We start from the raw sequence: 25,854 nt of genomic DNA, 5'->3' as shown, positions 1-25,854 counted from the left end.
AAATTCCCACTGTTTATCAACAAAACGAGTATAAATGATCTGCTTTATTTATATTACATTTATGCATTTAATTAACGTGAAAAAACACAAGGAAATTTGTGCTTCATGTTGTTACGTTGATTGGGATGTCGTACTGCTGGTCCAGACCAATGTAAGAATCCGATATTAGGTAGAATGTTAAACGAGTTTTCCCTGGAATGATTAAATTTACACTGTGATTACTCTGTTTTTTTTCAACTAGCGTATATGGCGCGCTCCGCACTGAAATTTGAAACTTCGAAATTTTCAAAAAAGTATCAGGGGAGCATAAAAATCGAGGAGGTACTCACTGAAATGGAAAGATTGGAAATTTTTCAAAAAAGTATCAGGGGAACATAAAAATGGAGGAGGTATTCACTGAAATGGAAAAATTCGAAATTTTCAAAAAAGTATCAGGAGAGCATGAAAATCGAGGAGGTACTCACTGAAATGGAAAAATTGCAAATTATTCAAAAAAGTATCAGGGGAACATAAAAATCGAGGGGGTATTCACTGAAATGGAAAAATTCGAAATTTTCAAAAAAGTATCAGGGGAGCATGAAAGTCAAGGAGGTATTTGCTGAAATTGAAAAATTCGAAATTTAAAAAAAGTATCAGGAGAGCATGAAAATCGAGGAGGTACTCACTGAAATGGAAAAATTGGAAATTATTCAAAAAAGTATCAGGAGAGCATGAAAATCGAGCAGGTATTCACGGAAATTTGAAAATTCGAAATTGTCAAAAAAGTATCAGGGGAGCATGAAAATCGAGGAGGTATTTGCTGAAATTGAAAAATTCGAAATTTTCAAAAAAGTATCAGGGGAGTATGAAAATCGAGGAGGTATTCACTGAAATTTAGAAATTCTAAATTTTTAAAAAAATATCAGGGGAGCATGAAAATATAATATTTAGCGGTTGCTCAATATTTTTCTTTTAATTCAAAGTAAAAGAATTACCTGGAAACTGTGGAGCTGTGAACTGGAGTTGAGTCCTCCCCTGTCCTGGAGTCCTCTTCATCGCCCAGACTTCATTTCCCCTCACATCTCCAGCAACAACAAACCAGCCCTCACCCTTTTCCTTGAGGAACTTGGGACTGTGGACCCTAGATCCACTATTGCTTCTCCTCAGTTCGATCAACAACGTGTATTCCCCACTGGCATGCACCAGCAGACACTCCTTCCCTTTCTCCCCCAGCTCAATTTCCTGCACCTCGTCATCATCACCCTGAAGACTCAACCTGACATGAACCACAGGCATTGCTCTGGCGACCTGGAGGATCTCCCCAACCTCGTGCTCCTTGAATTCCTCCCTCAAGGCCTTCTGGATCCCTCTCTCATTATTGGTAGCAGCAGCACAAAAAAATGGCAGTGCCCTTGGCAATCTGTCAAAAACTCTCAATCTATCTCTCTCCACGTGTGGCAGTGTGAGCAGAGCTGATTCATCGATCCACCGAGCCTGGATAATCATCTGCAGCAGCTGCATGATTCTTAGAGTACTGGATAGCCAGCCCCTCTCAGCAACAATATCAATCATAGCTTGTAAAATTCTGATGGCCTGATCCAAAATAGATTTCAAGTCAGTCGTGTAATCAGTGCATGGTAGATTTGTCCTGGAGAAGTGACACTGAAAGAGCAGAAAAGCCTTTGTATTTGGAGAGTCAAAGGCCTCCCCAGGGTATCTGCACTTCTTGGACAGCTCCTCATTAATAAGATCCTCATTATGCCTCACAGGGAGTTCACTGTATTCATGAGCATTGCAGAGGATCTTCAGGCACTCAACCAGTCCCAGATTATCCTTCAACTCTTTACTGAAGTGCCTGATTGTCTGATGTGAAAGGTAATAGTACGAAGCAATTCTGCCAAGTGGCAGTGGCCCGAGACTCTGATCTTCCTCTTCATAAGCCACGCACTGGGACTCTGTTAAAACCACTAAAGTCCCATCAACGAGAGTAGACAGATACTGATTGATCCTCGCAGGTTCCAGCCCAGGCAAGTTATAATACTGTGGATTTTTCATCAATCTCCTGAAGAAATACGTCCACGTGAGGTAATCCAGGAATTGCTGCTTCGAGGCGATCGTTCCAGCGACGATTTCAGCATTGATGTGATCAGGAAGAACCTCCAGAAGACTCGATTCCACAGGGAAAGGCTCATATAGGAATTTCTTGTAGAAATTCTTCTTGATATCGTGAACGAGAACAACAGCCACTCCAGAGTCATCGAACTGGGGTCTCCCAGCTCTTCCCATCATCTGGAGAACATCAGTGATGGGCATATCAACGTACCTCTTAGTCTTTCCATCGTAATACTCTGTTCCCTTGATCACCACGAGATGTGCAGGGAAATTCACACCCCACGCTAGAGTTGCTGTTGTAATCAACACTTGAATCTTGTTGTTAACGAATAACTCCTCAACAGTCTGTCGATCCTTATCCTGGAGTCCAGCATGATGTAAACCAATTCCAAAGGCCAGAGTCAGCTTCAGGTTAACGTCCTTGATATTCACCAGGATATTATCCATCTCAACGTCAGGCATGTGGAGCCACTGCTTGGGATTGTCCTCAGCAGCAAGAAAAGCTATGAGGTCGAGAGCTGTCAGTCTGGTTTGTCTTCTGGAGGATACAAATACCAACGACGGACTGGCTGGGGCGTGCTGTCTGATTGCTTGAAAGGTCGGACGATTCATGGTTGCCATTCTGGGGCAATAGTGCTTGCCAGGAAAGCCACTGATGTGCACCTCGAGGGGAACAGGTCTTACTGAGGGTCTGAAATTGTAAAGTCCTGTTTTTTCGATGTTCAACCAGTTGGCAAGATCCACAGCATTTGCCAGAGCTGTCGAGAGGCCAATAATCCTGAGAGTTTTCTCAGTGTGTGAAGCAATGAAATTTGTTCTCGAGACAATTACCTCGAGGACTGGTCCCCTGTCCTCCCCCAATAGATGGATCTCGTCGATGATGATTAAAGCAACTTTTTTAACGTAATTCCTCGTCTGCCAGCTTCTGCTGATGCCATCCCACTTCTCTGGAGTCGTTACGATGACATCAGCCTTGGCAATCTGCCTGATGTCTGGTGTAACATCACCAGTCAACTCCACAACTCTCTTCTTGATCTTCTCCTCGAGACGAATTCTCCAGTCCCTCATCCTCTCACGAACCAGAGCCTTCAGTGGTGCTATATACACGACCTTTCTCTCTGGATACTCCCTGAACACCCTGAACATAGCGATCTCAGCTGCTATTGTCTTTCCGGATCCTGTGGGAGCACCCAGCAGGACATTGTTGTCTGTGTGATAGAGGCAGTGGAATATCTGTGTCTGAATTGGATTGAAATGTGTAAAGTTGTACAATTTCTCGAAGGCAGGCATCCTCAGGCATGACACAGGCAGGGGCTGGAGCTCCAGGAGATCTGTGTGTGGAGGATGAGTATCTGGAAGAACCAAGTCCTGGGGATTCAGAGGGAGCAGCTGCTCACAGCCCAACCAACGATCGCTGATTGCCTTGACAATGTACTGAGTGGGATGTGGCTCTGGAAGAGGAATCGTCATCACGAGATCCTGCTCATCTCCACTGATCACCATTTTCTTCGTCAATAGGAAGTACTCATGATGATAAATATAATTAGTGTCAGTGTCCTCGATCCAGATCCAGAATGCCTCGGAGCTCTTACCGTGCACTGAATCATTCCACCTGAAAGTGGACTTCAATCTCAATTTAATCCTCAGAACTGTTCTCGTGATGGGCTGAATGAATGCGTCGAGTTCAATCGAGGGAAATTCACTGCAGCATTTTTTCACAAGAGCCGCCAACTTCTGATTCCTCAAATAATCCCCAATCTCCCGGACACTCATGTCATTTAGCCTGGGAATAGTCAGCTGTCTATCCTCGATCTTCTGAATGATCTCAGGACCCAGACAGAAAAATTGCCTCAGGGGAGTGACCATGTCCCACTGCTGAGCCTCCAACATCTTGGCAATATTTAGAACTCTCGAAGCCATTATCGCGTTGTTCTTCCTCAGCATAACATCGAATAGAGCTCGAGAGATCCTTAAAGCGTTCTGAATGATGTAGGCTTGATCTGAGATGAGAGAGAATCCAGAGACCCTTCCTCTAGACAAATACGTCTGTATGAGAATATTGACTTTTCCATGAATATTTTCAGCTCCTCCTTGAGCCACCAGCTCGCAGTACTCCTTGGTGAGGTCATCGAGCTCCTGCATCTCGTCATCTCGGACCTTGAGCTGCTCGAACTCTTGCGCTCGAGATAACATCGCAAGGATCTCAGCCTCTGTCATAATAGGCTTGCTGAGCTCATTAAATATTTCCACTGTATCGTACTTCAGATAGAAATGGCTGGAAGTTCTGCCTAGATCAGTTGAACTCATGTCCCCAGTTCTTGAATTGTACCTGATCATCTTGGCCTTGTCCAAGTGTTTGGCAGCAGTATCAATGAGTTGTCTTCGTTTTTTATCGAGATTTGGATCGTCAAGGACGTCCTGATAGAGCATCCCATAGGGAATGGGATTCAACTTCATTCTGACGAATAAGTAAGTGTACCCCAGCCACTCCACAGCCTCCTCGACATTTGATATCGTCCCCAGAGCTATCTCTGCATTCAGATTGTCAGGGAGATAAGTAATGAAACTGCTCTCGATGGGGAATTGATTAGTCAGTAGCGAGAGGTAATGAGACAGTTTATTGTGGGACGTGATGATGACAGCGTGTCCAGAGGTATCGAACTGGGGTCTACCTGCACGTCCAAATATCTGGAGAACGTCCAGAATCCCCAGGTCAATGAATGAACCGTGTTTGGAGTCATAGATCTCAGTCCCTTTGATTATTACTGCATGTGCAGGGAGATTTACACCCCAGGCAAGGGTAGATGTGCAGACTAGAACTTTTATCGAGCCCTGACGAAATGCCTTTTCCACCATATTCCTGTCGGATCTCAGCATTCCTGCATGATGCACCGAGAACCCATAACTGAATAATTCCCCCAGGGATTTATTCCTGGACCCTGTGAAGGCCTTCTGCGTCAGCTTTGAGTCGGAATCTGGCTTAAAAATCTTAATTGTGTCATTCTGCTGGGCAAGTTCCTTGATTTTTGTTGCTGTTCTAACAGTGGCATTCCTCGCGTGCACGAACACCATCACCTGATGACCCTTTCTCACCATATCCACCACCTGCTGATAGCAAACAAGATCCATATCCTGAATCTGTTGCATTGGTTTTATGGACTTGATTCCGATGAAGGTCTGACTGAGAGGAACTGGACGAAATCTGTGGTCAAAGTAGAAGAGACCTTTTCTGGGGTTCACCCTGAGAAATCTGGCAACGTCGACGTAATTTGGGAGAGTCGCTGACAGTCCAACGATTCTTATCATCCTCTGGGAGGACTCAACCTGTCTCAATGTCCTCGCGACGAGTGCCTCGACAACTGGTCCCCTGTCCCCATGGAGTAGGTGAACCTCGTCGATAATCAGGAGTTTGACGATGCTCGTGAGGGCGATGTCCCCAGTGCCCTTCCTCGTCACTACGTCCCACTTCTCTGGAGTTGTCACAATCATCTGGGTCTGCTGTAGCTCAGTCTTCGTCAACTGCATGTCTCCAGTCAATTCTCTGACATTTACCCCGAGGCATCCAAGACGTTTGTTGAAGCTAGCCGTCATCTCTGCTGCCAGGGCCTTCATCGGGGCAATATAAACGATCTTGAATTCATTTATTCTCAGAACTCCATTCTCCAGGTGTAGCTTCAGCTGGTGGAGTACTGAGAGAAGAGCAACATTAGTTTTTCCAGCTCCAGTGGGTGCACAAATCAGAAGATTCTCCCCACTGTTGTAAGCTGCATTAAAAACCGTCGACTGGATTCTGTTGAGCTCCTTCACTCCTGCAAATGCCATCTGCCCAATCTCGTCAAGACTGGAGATCTTTATTGGAGTGTAGGAGAAGTTTAGGTCAGTACTGGAGACTGGAATCTGCACCTCTTCACAGAGAGACGAGTCTTTTCTCATGACATTCTCAGGAAGAATGAGCTTTTGCCCGGAGATAAAGCCTGGAATTGTCTTGGAGTCCTTCTGGCAGTCGAATACAAATGGGTATTTCTCAGTGTTGCTCGTCACTGCGAGGAATTTCTGCTTGACTGGAGCTAGAATTGGTGCCTGGGTGGCTTGAAGAGCCTGCTGGCGTTTTAGTCTCAGAATCAAGGGGTCGAAGTCGTCGTCAGATGTATCGCCGTTCTGCTCGAACTTGTTGGAGGCCTTTAAGTACTTCTTCTCCTCTTTTCTCACTTGCTTCATGAGCTCTTTCTCCTTCTTCGACTGGACTATCACCTGGCAACCGAACTGCGGACGCTTTTCAGTTTTCACAGGTCCACCGATCTTCGACAGCTGCTTCTGGGTGGTGAAGAATTTCTCTACCTTCTCTCGGTGCTTCAGAATGTAACTGATGAAATCCAGTTGGTCATACCCCAGGAGATCGTACAGCTCTCCCTGGGCATTCGTCTTAGAGTTCTTTAGGCAACTCTCGATCATCGAGCAAAATTGCTCGAACGTCGCCGTTGAGTAACTCTTGTGGGAGTCATTCAGGTACCTGAGGAAGTCTTTCTGGTGAAAATCGTTGGTTTTCGGCTGATCACCTCTGTAGATCATTGTGAATTTCGTCGGTGCAGTTATCGAGGCAGCTTGGCTCATATTGGAGAGCAGGAGTGTCTCCTCTGTGGAACAACGAGTCATTGGATTGTAGGGAATTTCTGAGCCAAAGGCTTTTGCTTTCAGGGAGTCCTCGGCCAGAGGATCGAAGAGGGATAGCTCCTCCTCTGTGAGGATACACTGGATCAGCGACACTGCGTCCAGTATCTTTCGAACTGCTTTTACATCTGCCGTTCCCAGAAGATCTTTTATTTTCAGGAAGTCCTTGGTTGATGCGGAGCCCTTCAGGACTATCAGGTGACGAACGATGTCAAGGGAGAGCTGATCGATAATTGTCGATGTATTGGAACACAGGTCATCTGAAAAATGAGACTTCGGTAATAAAGCCGTTGTGGAATGAGTGAGAGTTAAATGGCATATCAGATTGCAATCACTTGTGCAACCATGAATTCTCTTAGAATTATCTCAAAATTCAATAGCAACGACAAAATCCCTCGGGATACCCATAGAAAATCCTGCCCTGACCTTGAAATCGAGGAGAGCATCTGTAGAGAATCCTTCAGACCGATAAATTAATTTTATTCAAATAATCTGACAACTCACTGCAGCACATTCCAACCAGCTGATGCACTTCTGACAATCGTTCTTGAACATCCGCAGGAAATCCCTTACAGAGTACCTGCCACTCATTTTCTCTGCAAAAACATTACCAATTAATTTTTCATGACGAATTAATGAAATAAATCATGAAATAAAGTAATTAAAAAATAAGGTTACCCCTTGCGATGATTTTGCACCTCGACTTCCTTAGCGGCAAGATCATTGGCATCAGCAACAAGTCTATCCTGTCTATCCAAAGTAGTGAATGATCGCAAGGATCTCGTTATCCTCGGTACCTTACGCATATTAAATCAATTAAATAAATAAACCGTTGTATTTAAATAATAGAGGGGATTGATTCAACAGCCGGTGTACGACTGGCGTTTTTCCCACGAGTGACAATCACTCATTCTCATTGGTTCTGATCAGCTGTCATCTAGCCAATGGACAGAAACTCAAATTTCTAACCTCAAATATTGTTTATTTATGTTTATCATCAAGTGGTCTGAGAGCTCTGAGAGGGAATTGAGTTAGTGGATAATATCCATTGATAAAAATCAGTGAAAATGTCCCAGGGAAGTCAGGACAATCCATCGCTGGGTAATTTACAATCTGTGGGGCCCAACAATCAGTCCCCAATGACCATGCAGACGAATTTGCCAGAGACCAGTCAACAAAATCAACTACAAAATGCTCATACCACACCACACAAACAGAATCAACAGTTATCATCTACTCCTGATGTACCAGAAGTATAATTTTGTAGAATTTATTTGGTAAGAGAGGGGGTGAGAACTGAGGTTTTATTTTCGGTTTCTAGTTCCTGACGAAGACCAGACTCCAGGAGCTGGTCAGAGAGGTTGATCCAACTGAGCAGTTGGATGAGGAAGTTGAGGAGATGCTGCTGCAGCTTGCTGATGATTTTGTGGAAACAACTGTCAATGCTGCTTGTTTACTTGCCAAACATCGACATGCCAATACTGTGGAGGTCAAGGATGTACAGCTGCATTTAGGTGAGACTCGGCAATAGTTTTTGATTTTTCTGACATTGATTTTTATGAGGAAATGTTATGAACATTTTTTGTCTTTTTTGTCTGAAGAATTTTTTTTCTCCGACAATTTTTGCAAAGAATTATTCCATAAAAATTTGGAAATTGATCAACTCTGCAATTTTTTTAAGAAAATAATAATGTTTATCTGAATTTCCCAGAGCGAAATTGGAACATGTGGATTCCAGGATTTGGCACCGACGAGGTTCGCCCTTACAAGCGTGCGACAGTGACGGAAGCCCACAAACAACGTCTCGCCTTAATAAGAAAGTCCATTAAAAAATACTAGCTCATCAAAAACAATTTCTCCTTTTATTAATAACGATGTTTCCATAAATAAGAATAAGACACCTCAAATTATCAACAATTAATCGTGTAAAGCGTATTTATCGAGTGCAACTGATCGAAAAGTGTCCTCAACAATATCAGCGAGACACCTGACAGCCTGAAGCAAAGCTGCCAGCAGAAGTGAAAACGACAGAGATATTAATTTGCCCGGTACAAGTGCATTATCTTTAGGCAATGAATTACTCCTGGTATAATTCTTATCCTTCCCTGTCGATTCATCAATTTTACCACTAATACAATCAACATTATCCCTCGCTGTACAAATACTATCAAATTTACGCCGACAGTCCCTAGCTCTCTCATTAATTTCATTGAAAATACAATCATTTGATTTAATACTCGTACAACTGATTTTTTTCTTATTATTTTCTCTAGCGGATATCTCTAAAGCACCATGAGATGAAGCTTTCCTGTACTCCCCACTGGCTCCAGAGCTCTTAGAAAAATAACAATGCTCGAGGGAAGTCTTTCGTCGTCTCTTGAATGTTCCCATGTCCAGGGAATTTTTTCTCCTCCGGTGAAAGTTTCTCCTTCCCTCTTCACTCTTTCTTCCACTCCCATGAGAATTAAAATTAACAGGTTTATTTATGTTATCCCTAAAACTCGGAATATTATCACTATTATTAGCACATTGTCTAGCTGGAAGATTATCAAGGCTGGCAATGAAATGAATATTTCCATCATCACTGTCATCGGTGGATAATGATGTTTGTTCATCATTGAATATCATACTTTTAGATTTACAGACGTACGAAGGCCATTCATCGCTGCATTTTCTATTAATCGTTGATTGCAATAAATTATTGAACTGTGGAATCTCAAGATCGTGTACGTAAATTAAATTATGCTCAATATTCAATAGGCTCTCTTCAATCTCCATTAGGCACTGCTCAATGTCGTAGGCACTGTCATTTATTATGACACTTGGGGAATTGGTGGGACAGGTGTTGATGTCCTTTGGATCGTTGAGAGTTGTTCTGTTGGTTTCACTGTTGGTTGTGATCAAGTGATCGGTGAAGAGTTCGTAGTTGCTGTGGCTATTTGCTATTTCGTAAGTCGAGGGTATGTCTGGGGGGAGAATAATATTGATTTTATGACTCTCCGAGGTGAATACCCCGTAGACCTCGTGGCTGTTTGCTGGGGAATAAGAGGAACATGACTCCGGGGTGTCTGGCAATTCGGTTGATGGAAATTCACGGAATCTGCTGTAGCGTTGCGTGAATGCGTGCTTGTGGCTCTCTGTCAGGGAGGAATCGAAGGTCCTGTATTTTAGGGGGGGAAATGGCAACGAGGAGGTATGGGTGGGATCCAGGAGGCCTAGGGTCTCGGAGGTGGTGGAGGGACTTTGGTGAATCTCAATTGCCAGGGTTTCTGAGGGGGAGACAAGGCTGACGTAACCAGTACGTCCTGGGGGGGATCAGGTGCTGTGGCTGGGGCTTGTGGAGGCTGAGAAGCTTGTGAAGATGGGGTACGTCTTCCTGATGTAATCTGTCTTCAGAATTACCTGGGGCAGAACAAATTTTATAATTTTAGTAGCAAATATAATTTTTTGTTTCAGTTCAATTTATTCATTACCTTTGGACAACTCAGTTGGATCCCTCGGAATTCATTGGTGAAGGTTAATATGTAAATGGAGAAAGAGATTAAACAAAACCACTCGCAGACTGCGCTGGTCACATGTAATCCCCATCCACCATCTTCTGATCGCCACAGAAGGGTATTTTTACCTGGTAAATTTAATTTTTAGATTAAATTCATTACCCTGTCGTGATGAGAATTTTTATGGCCGAACATATTAATTGATTATTACCGTGAAATGCCTTCAGCGCAAATATCGGGATGATGAATACTCCGAATATGCACACGGTGAAGCCTATGGATACTGCCAAGCGCAGGATTATTATGGGAATCGATGGACCGAATGGTTGCATTTTGTAAGATATAATTGTCTGAAAGAAGAAAAAGTTATTTAGAACACAAAAAATTGATGGAAAAATACGAATTCTCTGTACGATTATTACAAACGAGTTAATTAATGAGATTAATAATGAAATGGATAATACGTACCTCCAACCACAGGTAAAATCCAGATCCTACGAAGGCGAAAACAGCTCCAACTAGATGAACACTGAAGACTAAAGTTACTTGGAAATTAGCAAGCAACGAGACGCCCACCGTTGCTGTTAATCCAACTCCCAGAGTGAATTTGTTAAATACATTCCAATAATTAGGCATTTGAGATATTGCGATTGTTTCCTTCACTTGGGCATATCGAACGTACACCACGACAGCCACTGGAAAAATTGCCATTCATTTTTTATGTAAATGCAGCTGTTCAGAAAAGAAAACCAAAGCAAAAGTTATAAAGATCTTTTCTAAATTAAATAACGTCTTCCAAATAAATCCCTGAATAATGGCTTTACCAGCTCGTTAATGAATTATTATAATTACTTAAGATTGTCATCATGTTCATGAGTTGCGAGAAAATACAACTCTCCGGAGCGATGGCCCCTACATCAGAAATATATGGGAATCCCGGTTCCACATGGCCAAGGGAAACAGCTATTATGTACCTGAAACAAAATTAATTATCAGACGTAGCGAATTAATTTTCGTTGAATTCATCTTTCATAAATTGCATTAATAGTCGTAAAATTAATTATACGATTTTTCTTTAGCGACTTTATCATTCTTATCCTTTCCTATTGATTCATTTATCAATTATGCAATTATCCACTCGATTACTTTTCCAAGTGATCTTTTACGGCATTAATTTTCATTTCGTTTTTCGTTCATAAATTTCGCTAACAGATGACACTCACGAAATTAAAGCAGTGATGGGAAGAGCCAAGAACATAAAAATGGAGAGATAATGTAGATTCACGAAATCATCAGGTTTCTCCATAATTCTTGATTACCAGAAGAGCCAGACGATCTCAGTAACTGGCAGCCCTTATTGACGAGTACTAAGACGACTACTTGCTGTCAAACACCTGCCATCAAATCGTTCAGGGCCTTCCGAATGATTCAGAAAAAAATTGCACCACTGATCCATCGATCATTCACTCCAAACGATATCCAAAGGCTCGGAATGTCTGCGGCTGTCAAAGAAATTCTCATCACCAATAATTCCACAACATTAATAACAACAGCAGTAATAATTCCATTATTTAGTACCTCAAAGTGCAATCATTCCTGATCCTTTCACCCACGTAATCGCGATAACAAGATTGTGTTATCACAATGTTTGTTCGCAACTCATATGCGAAGATATAACTAAATTAACAGCGAAAATTTAGACTTTGGATTGATACAGTCGGTTTTTCATTTGTCGAGGTCATAACGGAGACAACTGGTCCGATGAATTATTTATTCACTGGTGAAACCCTTAACCTCGAAGTTTACCCTCGTGTGAAATGGAAATCCTTCAGGGATTTTTATTTTTATTTATCGAGTTGTTTTACACTGATATCTCTCTATTTTTTATGGGTGGAAATGTGAGGTGGAGGGCGGCTTTAGGCGTTGTTTCTCGTAAATATTATTTCGATAATGGGTTCACTGCGTGGTGAACTGTATTTGAAGAGTTTTTGAACCCCCAAAAGCGCGCGCGCGCCGATATCACGTGGGCTGTGACGTACAAGGGGTTGAACATTTAAATGAAAAAAAAAAAAACGTGAAATCTGCGTTGAGCAAAATTCCACGGGGATTATCTAGTTTATTGTTTGGGTTTATAATTTTACCAATTCAATTGGATTAATCTGTAAAAAGTGCGTGCAATGCCACGATGGCAGGCAATTATCAAAATACAGACCGCAATAATGAGCAGAAATATTCTTTCGGCATCTTCAGGAACAGCTGTCTTACTCCAGAAACAATTCTCTGCACAATCCGAGGCTACCCGTTCTAATTTTCCCTTCACGTAATTCCAATCGCAAATACCTTCTTCACAGCCTTCATACATTACTAGTTTTTCATTCAGATGGAAAGTCACTTTGTTTGGAGAATCTCTGCACCTGTAGACGTCAAAAATATATAAACATTAACAATTTCTAACTCATTATTCACAATCAGAAAATTTGTTTTTCAGGTCGATTTTTTCCGATTTATGGAATGGATTTTTTTTTATTTCAAGGAAATGGGAAAATGATTTTTTTCGCTACAAAAATTATTAAAGTGTTTAATTAATTTTTTACCTGTAGAAAGAAGCGATGAAATTAGCGAAAAAAGGTGCAATCAGAGAAGTTCTCCATTTGCGATTTTTCATTCGTTCATAATTATTCCATAACAAATGTTCGGTGTCTTTTGAGATTCCTATGGTGTGAAGGAAATCCATTAAAACCCTTGAAGTACTCATATAAAAGACCGCTTTAACGCCTTTTTGATGTGCAGCAATCTCAGTGGATCTGCAATGGAAAAACTAATTGTTAGAATTTTCAGCCCCTCGAGGAATTCAGACAGAACTTCTACCGGAAATTCTTGACGAGATCCTCCACTGGAAAACAACCGATTAAAGTATTCAATGCAGTACCATATCCTGAATAGTAATAGTACTGGATATCATCGATGTACTCCATTATTTTCCATTCCTCTTTACTGAATACTGCACACCAGGATGATAATTTATTGGGACTCCAAGCTGTTTCGAATCGGCACATGTCCTGCACGTTGTGAATTGTTGCTGCATAGTAAAATCATTTTGTTTAATTAATATTATTACCAATGACTCGAATTATTTCAGTTGTAGAAGCAATATTAAATTATAATTAATGTGTTGATAATTAGTTTGATAATTAATTCTCACAGGGAGACACATGAAATCCAAGTCGTCGACTGACATTTCTCTGCAGTTCTGTATACTCCGGACCTTGAATAAATTTATCACGTTGGACCTCGACATTCCTGTCAGCGTGTGACCATCGATAACAATTCCTGTCAGGCTGCATTGTCCACCGAAAAAATCAGAAGAGTCTGGGTAAATAAAAGAGCAGATGCAGCACGCAAAAAGTTTCAATTGCACTCTGAGAAAATTCATTCTTACTCGTAACAGGACATCTTTCCCCGGATTCTGCATGACTTCGACAGCTGATTCATCACCAAAAAGACCTTTCATCATAGCTTTCAGACTCAGGACACTGCGTGATGCCTTTATGGACCTGAACTGCAACCCAACATTTAATTAAATTCAAGTAATTAATTACGCGATTATTTTTCAGTCTGGAAAAACAGAGAGGATTTAAAAAGGATAAACTATTTTAATTAATTATTTCCGTATGAAAAACCTGAAGTTGCATTCTAGGAAAATTCTATACCAAATTTACTGAATCGATTTCATGGGATTTCGTGGTGGAAATGATAATAATAATTTTGAAAATATACCGTATAATTATTTGAGGTGATGTATTCAACGGGAAGTTGAAAAAGCTCTGGATATGCGTCCTTGAGTCTTTTTCCGAGTTGTTCACCCTCTCGCAATCCTTCATCAGCGATTTTTGCTGCATGTTCCTCTGTCAAGTGCTTGTCGGGGTGCCATAATCTGATGTTCTCCACATCTTCATTACACAATCGACCCACTTGCCACGAATATTTTGTATAAAAATTAATCCCTCCATTTTACTACACTTTTCTTTTCGCTAATCTTTCACTTACTCCCTTTTTCGTGGTGATGCAAAATTTTCCAACGTATCTTGTGAAGTTCTTGAAGCCTTTGGACAGCCCCTTCCTGAGGATAACGCGTCCCATGTCGGCCTAGCATCCAGACTTGAACGGGTTCACAGTCTTGATAATAATAAAATCGTTCGTAATTTTTGGATTTCAAAATATAAAATGGACAAATAATATTAAATAATCTTTCTAAAATTTATATAATATGAAATCATATTCATTCATTCATTCGTAAATCTCAATTGATAAATGATAAATAATAATAATGTTATCGATAAATGATATTGAATAAACATCCTAGAATTTATGAAATAAAATATTTCACAATCATTCGTAAATCCCAATTTTTTTTAATCGTGGGAATGAAATATAAGTTCTATTGAAATTCGTCTATTTGAAAATTTAAATTGATAATTTGATGATTTGAAAAATATTTTACTTGGTATTACCACCCGCTGAAATTGCCCACTGCTTGCAAACCGATAAGGCGTTTTAACTCCAAAATTCAAATACGGTTCACTCTCATTTATGAAACAATAATCCACTTCTCGTGCCATTATCCAATTTATCGATACGAAAACGTACGCAATTATTCGATTTGTCATGAAACCCATGTCTCATTCATATCCGCTTCTCATTGCATGCAAAATTTTCTTCACTAAATTATGGCCTGCCTTTTCCTGTTTTTTTTCTCGACTTATCGCAGGAAAAGGCAATAGAGTTAATTACAATAATTACAGATAGCCCTAATGATATATGGACGGTTTCCACCGGCAACAAAGAGATCATCCAAATGGAAATAAATACTAGAAAAAAATTACGAGACTTCTGATTAAAATGTTATTTATATTGCATTAATAAATTGAAAATAAATTGAATGAAAAAATAATATCTGATGAATTTCAGTTTGAGATTAAATTTTTTAAGAAAGCATACAAGATTTTGGGGACTAGGACTTGATATTATTTTGCATGAGTTTCCTAAACCCAAATTTCCACGAGATGAATCGAGTGATTCTCTGCAGAGAGTCCATAATTCGCCGATGAAACGCAGCTGCCAGAAGGAGTTGTAAAATTATCAATAAAAATATGTGGAGGAAAAATCGGTATTCAGATGACGTCTTGTTATTTCTTTTGGTGTTAATTTCCCGTTTCCGGCAATTTTCCGAGCATTGAACGGCTCGTCCTCCCAGTTTTTTCTTCAAGTAGTCCCAATCACAAATTCCCTCCTCGCAGCCTTCATACATGACGAGTTCATCGTTCAGATAAAAAGTCACTTTGTTCGATACCTCGGAATGTTCGCATCTGCAATTATTCGAATAAAATATCATTTAAAATGATCGTAAGAAATGAATGACTTGAAATCCACGAAAAATGTAAAAACAGACATTTTGTTAGTCAATTTATTATTAATATTATTAATTACTGTATTTTAATTATAGCGTCCATAACCGACGTGCGGTGGTCATGCGGTTAGAGCGTAGGGGGTCCCAGAAACGTTGCAGTCCCCCAACGCCACTGCACCAGGCCTTAGCCCAAGAATGGCAGACGGATGGCTGCTCCCGGCAGCCTTAATCGTCACATGTGTATAGTTGTACATAGTAGGTTTACTCTAGCTCTTAACTCCCACTCAAGTCTCGTGGTTTTTCTTTTGTGCCACACGGGCCGAATTTTTCCCCACGTTCATCGCTTATGCGAAATACCGTCTCATCGATTCTTATTCACCCAATCAAAGATACCTCCCACACCTTTAGCCCGCAGCCGGCTTATACTGATGATGAACGAGATGTCCTCAACAGACCACCTTCGTCACCACTCTATGATACACTAAAGCTATGTTTTTTTCAAGGAGTTAATTTAAAGCTTATAATTTCTGTAATACTAAGGATTAAAACAAAGAAACTCTAAAAAAAAAGCGTAGGGGGTTGGCACATGAGATTCGTGGGTTCGATTCCCAGTCGGGGAAATGCCAGGGGTTTTTTAGAGATAAAATTCGCTCTAACTTGCACAGGTTTTCATCGTACGAGCGGTAGTCTCGAAAGGGACGACTGTACCTGGCCAAGGTTTTTTCCCATGAGGTTTTCCCTTCGGCCTTCGGCGTAATTGCGGTACAGGGGGAACTGGGGGTGGGAAATGTAAAAGCCCGAAAGGGTGTACATGTGTGGACAAGTTTAGTTTTAATTTTTATAGCGTCCAGAGTGTTTTCAAAATAAATGTGAATCACCTGTGAAAAACGGCGACGAAATTGGAGAAGAAAGGAGAAATCAAAGAGACTCTCCATTTCCTATTGGCCATGTATCTAAAATTATTCGCCAGCAGACGTTCCGAGTCTTTAGCAATATCAATGGTATGCAGAAAATCCATCAAAATTCTGGACGTGCTCAAATAAAAAACGCCCTTCGGTGTCTTCATCCGCGGATCCTCCAGGTCTCTGCAACAATCCAGATTGAAAAAACGACACAAAAGAACTAAAAAATGGTTTAAAAAATTGATCCATCAACTGAGCTCACCTGAAATGGCTGAAGAGATCTTGCAGTGGGAAGCAACCGATCAGTGAATTTATCTGGAGTCCATAGCCTGACGCGTAATAATATTGAAGATCATCGATGTATTCCAAGATTTTCCACTCGTCCTTACTAAATACTGCACACCAGGGCGATAATTCGTCTCGACTCCAGGCAGTCTCGAATCGACAGATATCTTGCATGTTGTGAATTGTCTCTGAAAGAGAAAAATTAAATGCCATCCTCCGTTGATTATTCCGATTTTATTGAAATCACCTGGTGATACGTCAAAGCCAATTCTTCTGCTGACGTTCTGTTGTAGCTGATGATATTCACGTCCATCGATGAACCCATCGCGTTCTTCATACGTTCCCTTTTTCTCTTCTGCCCATCGACGACAATTTTGATCTCCCTGGAACATCCGATGCATTAAAACTCCAAAATCCAGTGAAATATGCATCAAATTCAATAAAATAAAATAAATAACATGGTAATTATTATTATTTTACCCGGGCATGCAAAGAAACGAGCGAATCACTAGAACACGCCATTAGCTGTGAGCTGGTAATGAGAAGACTGACAACAGAGGATAGAGAATGGTGGAAAAGGTGGAGAGGAGACTTGGACCCGAGAAGATGGAGAATGAAGCTGATAAACGCCCTGAGAATGGAGATGGACGTAAGGCTCTGTCTGAGGTTGGATAGAATGGAGAAGGTATTGAGGGACAATGGCGAATAATATGGTGAATAATACCTGGGAGGATCAGGACAGAAAAGGATGAAAACGAAAGCAAGGCACAGCCTGTGATGAGACAACATAGGAGCTGGAATTCGAAAGCTAAAATCTGAATAGAAGACATATATATGACATGTTTTATTATTGATCTTTGCTACTTATTTTATCTCTGTTAACTAAATTAGACGTAAGAAAATGAAACTTATTGGATGAGAGAAGGTGGCCTGTGTAGATGTAAAACTAGAAAAGTAACATCAAGGAAATAAAGTATTCTATTCTATTCTATTCTATTATTATTTTACTTTATTTAATTCAATAGAATTTTCAAGAGAATTCCTCTGGGGCAATTTTGGTGATAAATTATGTAGAATTATTTAGGATGATTCAATTGAATTTATTCACCCTTAACAAAGCATCAGATCTTGGAGTCGGGACTGGCTCCACAGCATCTTTATCCTCGAACAATCCCTCCATCAGTGCTATCATGCTGGATTCACTGCGTGCTCCTCTTATCGATCGAAACTAGAGTGCCAAAACTTTGGGAGAACTCGCATAACAGATGCCAATTTACATTTTACTTCAATTTACTGAGACATTCTTTAGAATATTGATCATTTTTTAATGAGGAACTGTTTAATGACAAGAAAGTTCTGCTCCTATTTTTAGGCAAGGATATTTTAATGGGCATTTTTTTTTCAAGAAATTCAGGACAAGTCGTATTTACCGTATAATTTTTTGAATTCACATTTTTTGCTGCTGATATTAGATCTGGATACGCATTCCTCAAGCGTTTCCCTAGCTCATTGCCTTCTCTCCATCCTTCAGGTGCAAGTTTGCTCGCATATTCCAGTGTCATCTGATCGTGTGGAGACCATTCCTTCAGTTTCTTCAAGTCCTCATGACACAATCGTCCCCCTGAAATAATTTCCTGTGAAAAACTGCCCCTTTCAGTTGGTCCTAATAATTCAAAATCAATCCTAATCTCTTCGATTTGAAGATACGATTTTTTTTTTGCTTTCAACCATCAAAAATTTTAATTATTCACAATTTAGCATTTATTTTACATTTATTCAAAAATTAATTTACGTCTATGTACTCACTTCCATATTCTTCATGACTGCGGATTATTCGATCCCGTATCTCTGGTAACTCCTCCATTCTCTGGACAGCTCCTTTCTGGGGATAACGAGTTCCATGTCTTGCCAACATCCATATCTGAACGGGTTTACAATCTGTACATTAAGAAAATTACAATTTATTTTCATTGTTGACCTTGAATATCTACTTGCTGCACCTGATTTCATCGGGTCAGGAATGCCCCAGGGAAGAGAGTAAAAAACAATTTTTGGGGATCGTGGTGTAATGGGAATAAATGAAATTACTTTCGTCATTTTGGAATTTTGAAGTTGTGAAATCATTTTGCAGAATTGGTGTTCTATTTTGGACGTAATGAATTCAGTTTGATTTGATTGATTGGGGTGTTCTTATCAATGAAAACCTTTGAAGTAATGGTTGAGGAAAATCCTGAATGAATGACTTTTATCAATGCAAACCCGTAATCATCCCATAAATATTGATAATTTTTCACACAAAACACGTAATTTTCCCGACAAACATTCCGCATAACTAATTTACTCAAAGAATTGCACACCCCACATACTTCGGAAGATGATTAATTAATCAATTCCTCACCTAAAATGAACAACCCAAAATAATCTAATTAATCTAATTAGTAAAAATCGCCCAAGTCCCTCAAAAATTTTAATTCAATGAGAAATAATCAGGGAGACGTAAACAAATAATTAGAAACTTTTAAATAAAATATAAATTTACTTGGTATTGAGCCGTGACTAGTCTCTCGAGGTCTCGCTATTCGGTATGGCGTTTTCGATCCAAAATACAAATACGGTTCCTCTTCATTTGCGAAACAATAATCCAGTTCTTTAGGGAGAGAGTGAGTAGCAAGGAATATGAGGCATAAAAATATCCGCATGATTGAAGAAACAGAGTTCGCCTTCAAATGTGGCTTGAAAGAGTCAATGAATGCCAATGGCATATTGCTTCCTGCTCTTGAATATGCATTTTGCGTACAGATGTGAGTTATGGGTCTTATCAGAGGTGAGGACGTTAGATAAAACTTTAACAATAATAACAATAAAAGATAATAAATCAGACGAATTTTTTTTCATACTTCACCATCGGATATTACATTCCCCGCAATAATTGCCGTAGCTGCTGTTTGAAATTACCGCTACATTATTAAGTTTTGATTGGTTGTTACTATAATTGCACTGAAATTGGAATTCAATTGAAATAAGACAAGTAATGGGAGATTTTAATATATATTTCTCCAGGATTTTGAAATGTAAACAAATTCACGGGTTTTCTTCTCATTTGAAAACCTCCGGTTTGTCCGAACATCAGCGTAACTTCCCGAGCTTCTCCGAAGTCGACACCAGTGGAATCGAAGTACGTGTGATTGTAAAACCTGCGATTGCTGTAAAAATGTGAATTTTTCTTCAATAAATTCGAAGTACTGAGGCTCAGGCTGTTTTTCACCATTTATTTTGATAAAAAAAATGAGAAATCGTGGAAAGGTGGAGAAGAGGCCCGGAATGTAGCACAAATGCCACCGATTCAGGTTCCTAACCAGTCTGTCACTTGTCGATATTCAACGTGAGATATTATTTTGCAAAAATGGAGCCAAAGTTGAAGAGTGAACATCTGTTGTCTTTGAAGGGTAAGAATGGGTCTGTTCAGTTGAAATTATGAATTTTTAATCATTTTTTAAATTACTTTCAAGTGATGAGGCTGACGAGACCCACGATCGCCACTCCAGCTATTGTGACGTGCGACTCAGCTGATTTACCTGGTAATACTTTGAACAATGCCTTAAAAGAGGATTGCACAGCTCTCCAGGGGATGGAGGTCCTGGCAGTTGGACAATTCATGGTTTTACCTCAGAGTTTTGGGTGAGACAATAGCTCGATATCAGTAATTAATTAAATCCCCAGCGATGATTCCAAAATCTCTGGATAATTTCGTGAATTAATGCATCTCATTATTCCACACAGAAATATTTATCTAGGTGAAATTTTTTCGAGCTACCTCTGTGTACATAATGGGAGTAATCAGCTGGTGAAGAATATCAGTGTGAAGGCTGATCTGCAGACGAGCACTCAGTCAATTCGCCTGTCGAATAAAAATATAAATATTGGGGAATTGATAGCGGACAGTACTATTGACGAAGTCATTCATCATGAGGTGAAAGAAATTGGAACTCACATCCTAGTGTGCGAAGTGAGTTATACGCCGTCAGGTGCTGGCAGTATTCCCCAATCATTCAGGAAATTCTTCAAATTTCAAGTATTGAAGCCCCTCGATGTTAAAACTAAACTCTACAATGCAGAGTCCGACGAGGTTTACGTAGAAGCACAAATAGAGAATCTCACAGTTGGACCGATTTGCCTAGAGAAAGTTGCACTGGAATCTTCTTCATCTTTATTCGCAGTAACTACTTTGAACAGCAATGATCGGGGGGAGTCCATATATGGGCGTGTTAACGTATTAGATCCAAATTGCAGTAGACAATATTTGTACTGCTTGAAACCCCAACCCAGTCTTTTGAAGGACCCTAAGATAATGCACAATGCCACGCAGATTGGGAAATTGGATATTGTGTGGAGGAGTAATATGGGAGAAAGGGGAAGACTGCAAACTAGTCAACTTCAGAGAATGGCTCCTGATTACGGAGATCTCAGAGTTACCGCAAGAGATATACCGATAGAAGTATTCCTCGAGAGTATAACGGAGTTCAAGTGCCACGTGATAAATACATCGGAGAGGAGTATGGATTTATTACTCAATTTGGAGTCTAATAGCTCAATCGCCTGGTGCGGAATATCAGACATAACTATTGGATCTTTGAAACCAGGAGCTTCCACTGATATTCCTCTGTGCCTCATTCCATTACAAACTGGTTTAATTACAATATCTGGGCTTAAACTTGTTGACACTTTTCTAAAACGTGTGTACGATTATGAAGACCTGGCGCAAGTTTTTGTATCGCAACTCAGTTGAATGACACATTAACAAAATAATTTATGAACACGAATACAGAAAGAGTGTAATATTTTATTACTGGAAGTACGCATCTAGAGTAGACATTCGTTCACTTTCGTTAACAGCACCGACAGCACAAGCTAGTAGAGTTTGCACGTCCTGTGGCTCGTTGCCACCAAAAATGTAGCCATTCGCTTTGTCAACTGCATTTTTTACTTGGAGAAGAAGCCTCTGATTGGAAATATCAAGTGGCAAAAAACTCACGAGACTGTAGTCCTCGATCAGAGATACCAATGCTGCATTCAGTTTCTTGTATCTGCAAAGAAATAGTAATTAGTAATGGCTTTTTATCATCAGTAAAGTACAATGAGACCTCAATCATTTTTCAATTTGTCTTGACAAAAAAATATTAAAGATAATTTTATAAACTCGAATGTATTTTCATTCATAACATGTTAAATCTCGAAAATCTAAAAAAATTTCCTAAATTCACAATTGATAACGAAAAAATGGAGAAACTTACTTGGCAGTCATGGGATCCTCATCAAGTTTATCGAGTAAAAAATTCAAGTCCAACACTTCAGTATAAAAATCTATGTTGAATGCCAAACGATCACGAAATTTTTTCATTTGATCCAGCTTTGTCATAATATTAACATGAGGTAAACCAAGTTGTAGCATTGTAGTAGTACAAAGCACGAGAGATGACAGATATTTTCCTAAAATCGAATTGAATCAATGAAATGCCATATTTTTTAGAGAAGGAATATTACAAGTATCTGACACGCCACAGCCTGTATCTGAACGTCTGTTTTCTTTAAATCATGATCAATGAACAATTTTATCTCTTAAACCCTCAACCCTCAACGAGATTATTTATTTCGCAGTAGGAGAGCAATTATAATTGTTGAAGTGAAATAAATTATTATTTTGTAATCCAATGTACGTTTAAATACTGCAAAGATAAAGGAAATTTTCTATTTTTGCATAATTAGTGGAGAATCAGGAAATTATTTACCAGGGTCGCTGCAGTGATGAGAGTCAACGAGTTGAACACTGCAAAGTCTCACTAAATTTTGGCCCAGCCTCTCAGCAATAGCAGCCACTGATTTGTGATGGGTGTAAAGTTCTATTTGCCCCGGGCAGTCGAAGATGAGGTAATGATCCTTCAGTGTGAGAACTTTTTTTATCAACCAGTCAACATTTTTATCGAGAAATTCCATGCAGTATACCAGGGCTCCATTAGGGCCCAGCTGGTATGTGTCCATTACTTCGTTGTGTTTTATGAGTTCGGATATGTCAACAGCTGCTGTATACTCCATATTCTCATTCGCTGGATCTAACATGAACAGAAATAAAAAGTATTAATCGTTTTTAATTCTCATTCGGCATTTATTCAATCGAATACTTTCATTTAACTTTCAGTCATCATGTTAAATTTCAGTCATCATGAGTGATAAATACATCTTTTTCTGTTTCCTTTTACTTGTATTATAATTAAATCGTTTTGGTTATGGTTAAACGAAATTACAATTGGTTTACGAACCTACGTTAATGATGGCGACTTTTCTCCCGATTTTTCGAAGAAAATTACCCATTGCATTGCAATAAGTTGTCTTTCCACTTCCAGGAGGGCCAATCACCAATTGTCCGAAGATCAGCGACATTTTTCAAGGGGATCACCAGGTTTTGAATTTTTTTATTGCAGCTATCACTGAGTCCAGAACTTTTTTGTCGTAGGTTGACAGGGCAATTGATAATAGAAGATTTCGATCAATGTCAATGGATTGGGCTATGTATTTAGCAGCTGCTAGGATACTCTCTTCTTGTTTGTCTGATCCTGCTCCAAAAAGTGCACTGCAAAAAAATTAATTTGTGTTGAATTTAGTAAAATCTCCGATTCATTGTTCATCTCAAGATCTCAAAACGCAGTGACTCTAATTTACATTTTTTTTTTTCACTTCAGTTGGTTTTTCTGAGGAATCACATAAAAAAATATTTACGAATTGTTCTTACGTTGCGTTGTAAGTTGCTGTATCAAATTCTTTCAAACGTTCTCCTTGGCGTACTAACACTAGTGCTCCGAATTTTTTGTAGCTTGTTGCAACAATAAATATCTTATTCCTAAAAAATTCAAGAAATAATCGGTGGATAAAAGTTGCATTTTAAAACTTGAACATAAAATCGCCATTTGAACTTTTATCATCTGAAACGAATTGATTTGGTATTGATCGATGTCTTAATATAGAAATATATAAAAAGGATGAATATACATATTTGGGGTACAGAATTTGTAAAAATAATTTGTATTGTTTTTTTGCCGTACTGGTAAACTTTAACGACGATATCAATTTCAGGACACAGAGGTTGTGCATTAATAACACATGAAATATTCGGATTTTTCTGCATATCAGCGCACTTATGATTGTTAATATAATTTAATATATTACATATATTGAAACAATAACTAGAAATCAATAGTGACTGTTACATCTACTGAATGATATTTCGTTTGTACATAAATTACAGGTTAGAATAAAAAAGTCGTTTCGGTTGTTTCCGTGGAAACTCTTATTTCCGGGTAAATTCGTACACACCGCATTTCGTATTTCCCGCACTTTTTATTATTCAAGAAACTATTATCATTTTTATTATTTAATTTCATATGCTTCTAGAAAACAATTTCTAGCGTTTATCAATCAATAATTCATTTCTTCGGAAGAGTTTCAATTATTTTTATTAAAAAAAATATTCTCAAATGCTTGTAAATGGCGGGAATTACGTATCGCTCAAATGGAAACAAGATCTTCACTTGGATTTACAAATTTCTCTTGCCCTTGAGACGAAAGAGGATTGACTGAAGTAGGGGCTCAGTTCTGGGGGTTTGAGTAACCCCAGCGGCAGGGTAGTAGTGCACCCCAAGAGAGGGAGGGCGAAACAATGCTGGGGGTGTCCATCAAGTCGACGGGGTGAATTTTTTTTTCTGCGGTATGAATGTTTTTTGTTTTTTATTTGTTTAACTGAAACTTAGCCGACTGTAGAACTAGCGGAAGGGGGAAGCCACATCTTGTGGAATTTCAAATGGAAAAAATTATTCAATATATTGAAGATATACTACTAATGAAATTACACTTTTATAATGAGCGCGTTATCTAACGGGCAATGTGCTCGGCTGGCACACGAACGGCAAGGGTTCGACCCGAGATCATTCATTTTTTTTTCAAAATAATTTTAATTTTTTTTTTGTAAATGGCTAATCAATGAAAATATCGTTTAAAAACTGAATACTTGAAAATCGAAAGGATATCCAGTGAAATTGAAAAATTCAAAATTTTTGGAAACGATACTTTTTCAAAACATATACTCCTAATGAAACTATATTCTTATAATGAGCGCGTTGTCTAATCGGCAACGTGCTAGACTGGCACGTGAACGGCTTGAGTTCGATTCCAGCACTATTCATTTCAAATAATTCCTATTTTTTTTTGTAAATGACTAATCAATTGAAATATCGTTTAAAAACTGAATACCTCCTCGATTCTCATGTTCCCCTGATACTTTTTCGAAAATTTAGAATTTTTCAATTTCAGTGAATACCTCCTCGACGTTGATGTTTCCCCGATATTTTTTCAAAAATTTAGAATTTTCAAGTTTCAGAGAAATACCAACGGTCGATAATACGGATCCCTGAAATACCAACAGTGGGTAACGCGTAAGTAAAGTCTCGAGTAAAAAAGTATAAATATAGAAATTGAAAAATTCTAGATTTTTGAAAAAGTACCAGGTGAACATGAACGTCAAGGAGGTATTCAGTTTTTAAACGATATTTTCATTGATTAGCCATTTACAAAAAAAAAATTGGAATTATTTTGAAAAAAAAAAAAAAATGATGGTGGGATCGAACCCTAGCCGTCCGGATGCCAGCCAAGCACGTTGCCCATTAGACAACGCGCTCATTACGAAAATATATTTTCATTTGTAGGATATCTTCAATATATTGAATAATTTTTTACATTTGAAATTCCACAAGATGTGGCTTCCCCCTTCCGCTCGTTCTACAGTCGGCTAAATTTCAGTTAAGGGCCGGGTGGACTATCTATCGAGCGTCATCTTTTATTTAAATTTTATCTTTTTAACCTAAAATACATAAAAATTTGGGATAAGTTTTGAGGTCACGAAAATCACTGGAGTTGGCATAAAAAAATAATGAAAAAAAAGAGGAAAAAATTTTGAAGG

The 25,854-nt window shown here is 39.2% G+C and overlaps 7 protein-coding genes across 10 annotated transcripts; 2 read left to right on the top strand and 5 right to left on the bottom strand.

Annotated features, from left to right (window-relative positions):
• Positions 1–12: 12 nt before the first annotated feature.
• Positions 13–7,641, bottom strand: obe (obelus). Its single transcript, XM_011310210.1, has 4 exons — positions 7,438–7,641; positions 7,264–7,355; positions 975–7,019; positions 13–192 (listed from the first exon to the last, which is right to left on the bottom strand). Exons 1-4 carry the CDS (start codon positions 7,563–7,565, stop codon positions 104–106), a joined length of 6,354 nt encoding a protein of 2,117 aa, XP_011308512.1. The 5' UTR covers positions 7,566–7,641; the 3' UTR covers positions 13–103.
• A 68-nt stretch (positions 7,642–7,709) lies between these two features.
• On the top strand, positions 7,710–8,945 carry Taf12 (TATA-box binding protein associated factor 12). 2 transcript variants are annotated; one of them, XM_011310207.1, is made up of 3 exons: positions 7,710–8,012; positions 8,081–8,273; positions 8,471–8,945. In XM_011310207.1, exons 1-3 carry the CDS (start codon positions 7,827–7,829, stop codon positions 8,596–8,598), a joined length of 507 nt encoding a protein of 168 aa, XP_011308509.1. In that variant the 5' UTR covers positions 7,710–7,826; the 3' UTR covers positions 8,599–8,945. The 2 variants fall into 2 exon arrangements, with proteins under 2 accessions (XP_011308509.1, XP_011308510.1); XM_011310208.1 differs by having other exon boundaries at positions 7,715–8,003.
• On the bottom strand, positions 8,593–12,240 carry LOC105269731 (DNA damage-regulated autophagy modulator protein 1). The gene is made up of 7 exons (XM_011310209.1): positions 11,835–12,240; positions 11,480–11,758; positions 11,109–11,230; positions 10,725–10,951; positions 10,468–10,606; positions 10,233–10,384; positions 8,593–10,161 (listed from the first exon to the last, which is right to left on the bottom strand). Exons 2-7 carry the CDS (start codon positions 11,560–11,562, stop codon positions 10,075–10,077), a joined length of 810 nt encoding a protein of 269 aa, XP_011308511.1. The 5' UTR covers positions 11,563–11,758; positions 11,835–12,240; the 3' UTR covers positions 8,593–10,074.
• An 81-nt stretch (positions 12,241–12,321) lies between these two features.
• On the bottom strand, positions 12,322–14,883 carry LOC105269728 (multiple inositol polyphosphate phosphatase 1-like). The gene is made up of 8 exons (XM_011310202.1): positions 14,758–14,883; positions 14,304–14,432; positions 14,034–14,227; positions 13,696–13,815; positions 13,459–13,594; positions 13,125–13,335; positions 12,851–13,060; positions 12,322–12,670 (listed from the first exon to the last, which is right to left on the bottom strand). The coding sequence occupies exons 1-8, from the start codon at positions 14,873–14,875 to the stop codon at positions 12,394–12,396; spliced, it is 1,395 nt and encodes a 464-aa protein (XP_011308504.1). The 5' UTR covers positions 14,876–14,883; the 3' UTR covers positions 12,322–12,393.
• A 294-nt stretch (positions 14,884–15,177) lies between these two features.
• Positions 15,178–19,591, bottom strand: LOC105269729 (multiple inositol polyphosphate phosphatase 1). Of its 3 annotated transcripts, none has more exons than XM_011310203.1 (8): positions 19,390–19,591; positions 18,657–18,788; positions 18,281–18,471; positions 17,959–18,078; positions 17,098–17,233; positions 16,828–17,038; positions 16,542–16,748; positions 15,178–15,622 (listed from the first exon to the last, which is right to left on the bottom strand). In XM_011310203.1, the coding sequence occupies exons 1-8, from the start codon at positions 19,547–19,549 to the stop codon at positions 15,268–15,270; spliced, it is 1,512 nt and encodes a 503-aa protein (XP_011308505.1). In that variant the 5' UTR covers positions 19,550–19,591; the 3' UTR covers positions 15,178–15,267. The 3 variants fall into 3 exon arrangements, with proteins under 3 accessions (XP_011308505.1, XP_011308506.1, XP_011308507.1); XM_011310204.1 differs by lacking the exon at positions 19,390–19,591 and adding an exon at positions 18,851–18,929; XM_011310205.1 differs by lacking the exon at positions 19,390–19,591 and having other exon boundaries at positions 18,281–18,484; positions 18,657–18,771.
• Positions 19,592–19,965: 374 nt separating this feature from the next.
• On the top strand, positions 19,966–21,658 carry LOC105269727 (trafficking protein particle complex subunit 13). Its single transcript, XM_011310201.1, has 3 exons — positions 19,966–20,296; positions 20,360–20,528; positions 20,631–21,658. Exons 1-3 carry the CDS (start codon positions 20,254–20,256, stop codon positions 21,634–21,636), a joined length of 1,218 nt encoding a protein of 405 aa, XP_011308503.1. The 5' UTR covers positions 19,966–20,253; the 3' UTR covers positions 21,637–21,658.
• A 12-nt stretch (positions 21,659–21,670) lies between these two features.
• On the bottom strand, positions 21,671–24,329 carry LOC105269726 (GPN-loop GTPase 2). The gene is made up of 6 exons (XM_011310200.1): positions 23,945–24,329; positions 23,635–23,742; positions 23,165–23,475; positions 22,637–22,957; positions 22,142–22,337; positions 21,671–21,934 (listed from the first exon to the last, which is right to left on the bottom strand). The coding sequence occupies exons 3-6, from the start codon at positions 23,283–23,285 to the stop codon at positions 21,694–21,696; spliced, it is 879 nt and encodes a 292-aa protein (XP_011308502.1). The 5' UTR covers positions 23,286–23,475; positions 23,635–23,742; positions 23,945–24,329; the 3' UTR covers positions 21,671–21,693.
• Between the last annotated feature and the right edge of the window lie 1,525 nt (positions 24,330–25,854).

Source organism: Fopius arisanus, unplaced genomic scaffold (genome assembly GCF_000806365.1).
Source record: "Fopius arisanus strain USDA-PBARC FA_bdor unplaced genomic scaffold, ASM80636v1 scaffold00074, whole genome shotgun sequence".
NCBI classification, from domain to species: Eukaryota; Metazoa; Arthropoda; class Insecta; order Hymenoptera; family Braconidae; genus Fopius; species Fopius arisanus.
The sequence above is the reverse complement of the archived record's forward strand: the minus strand, read 5'-3'. Positions and strand labels throughout refer to the sequence as shown.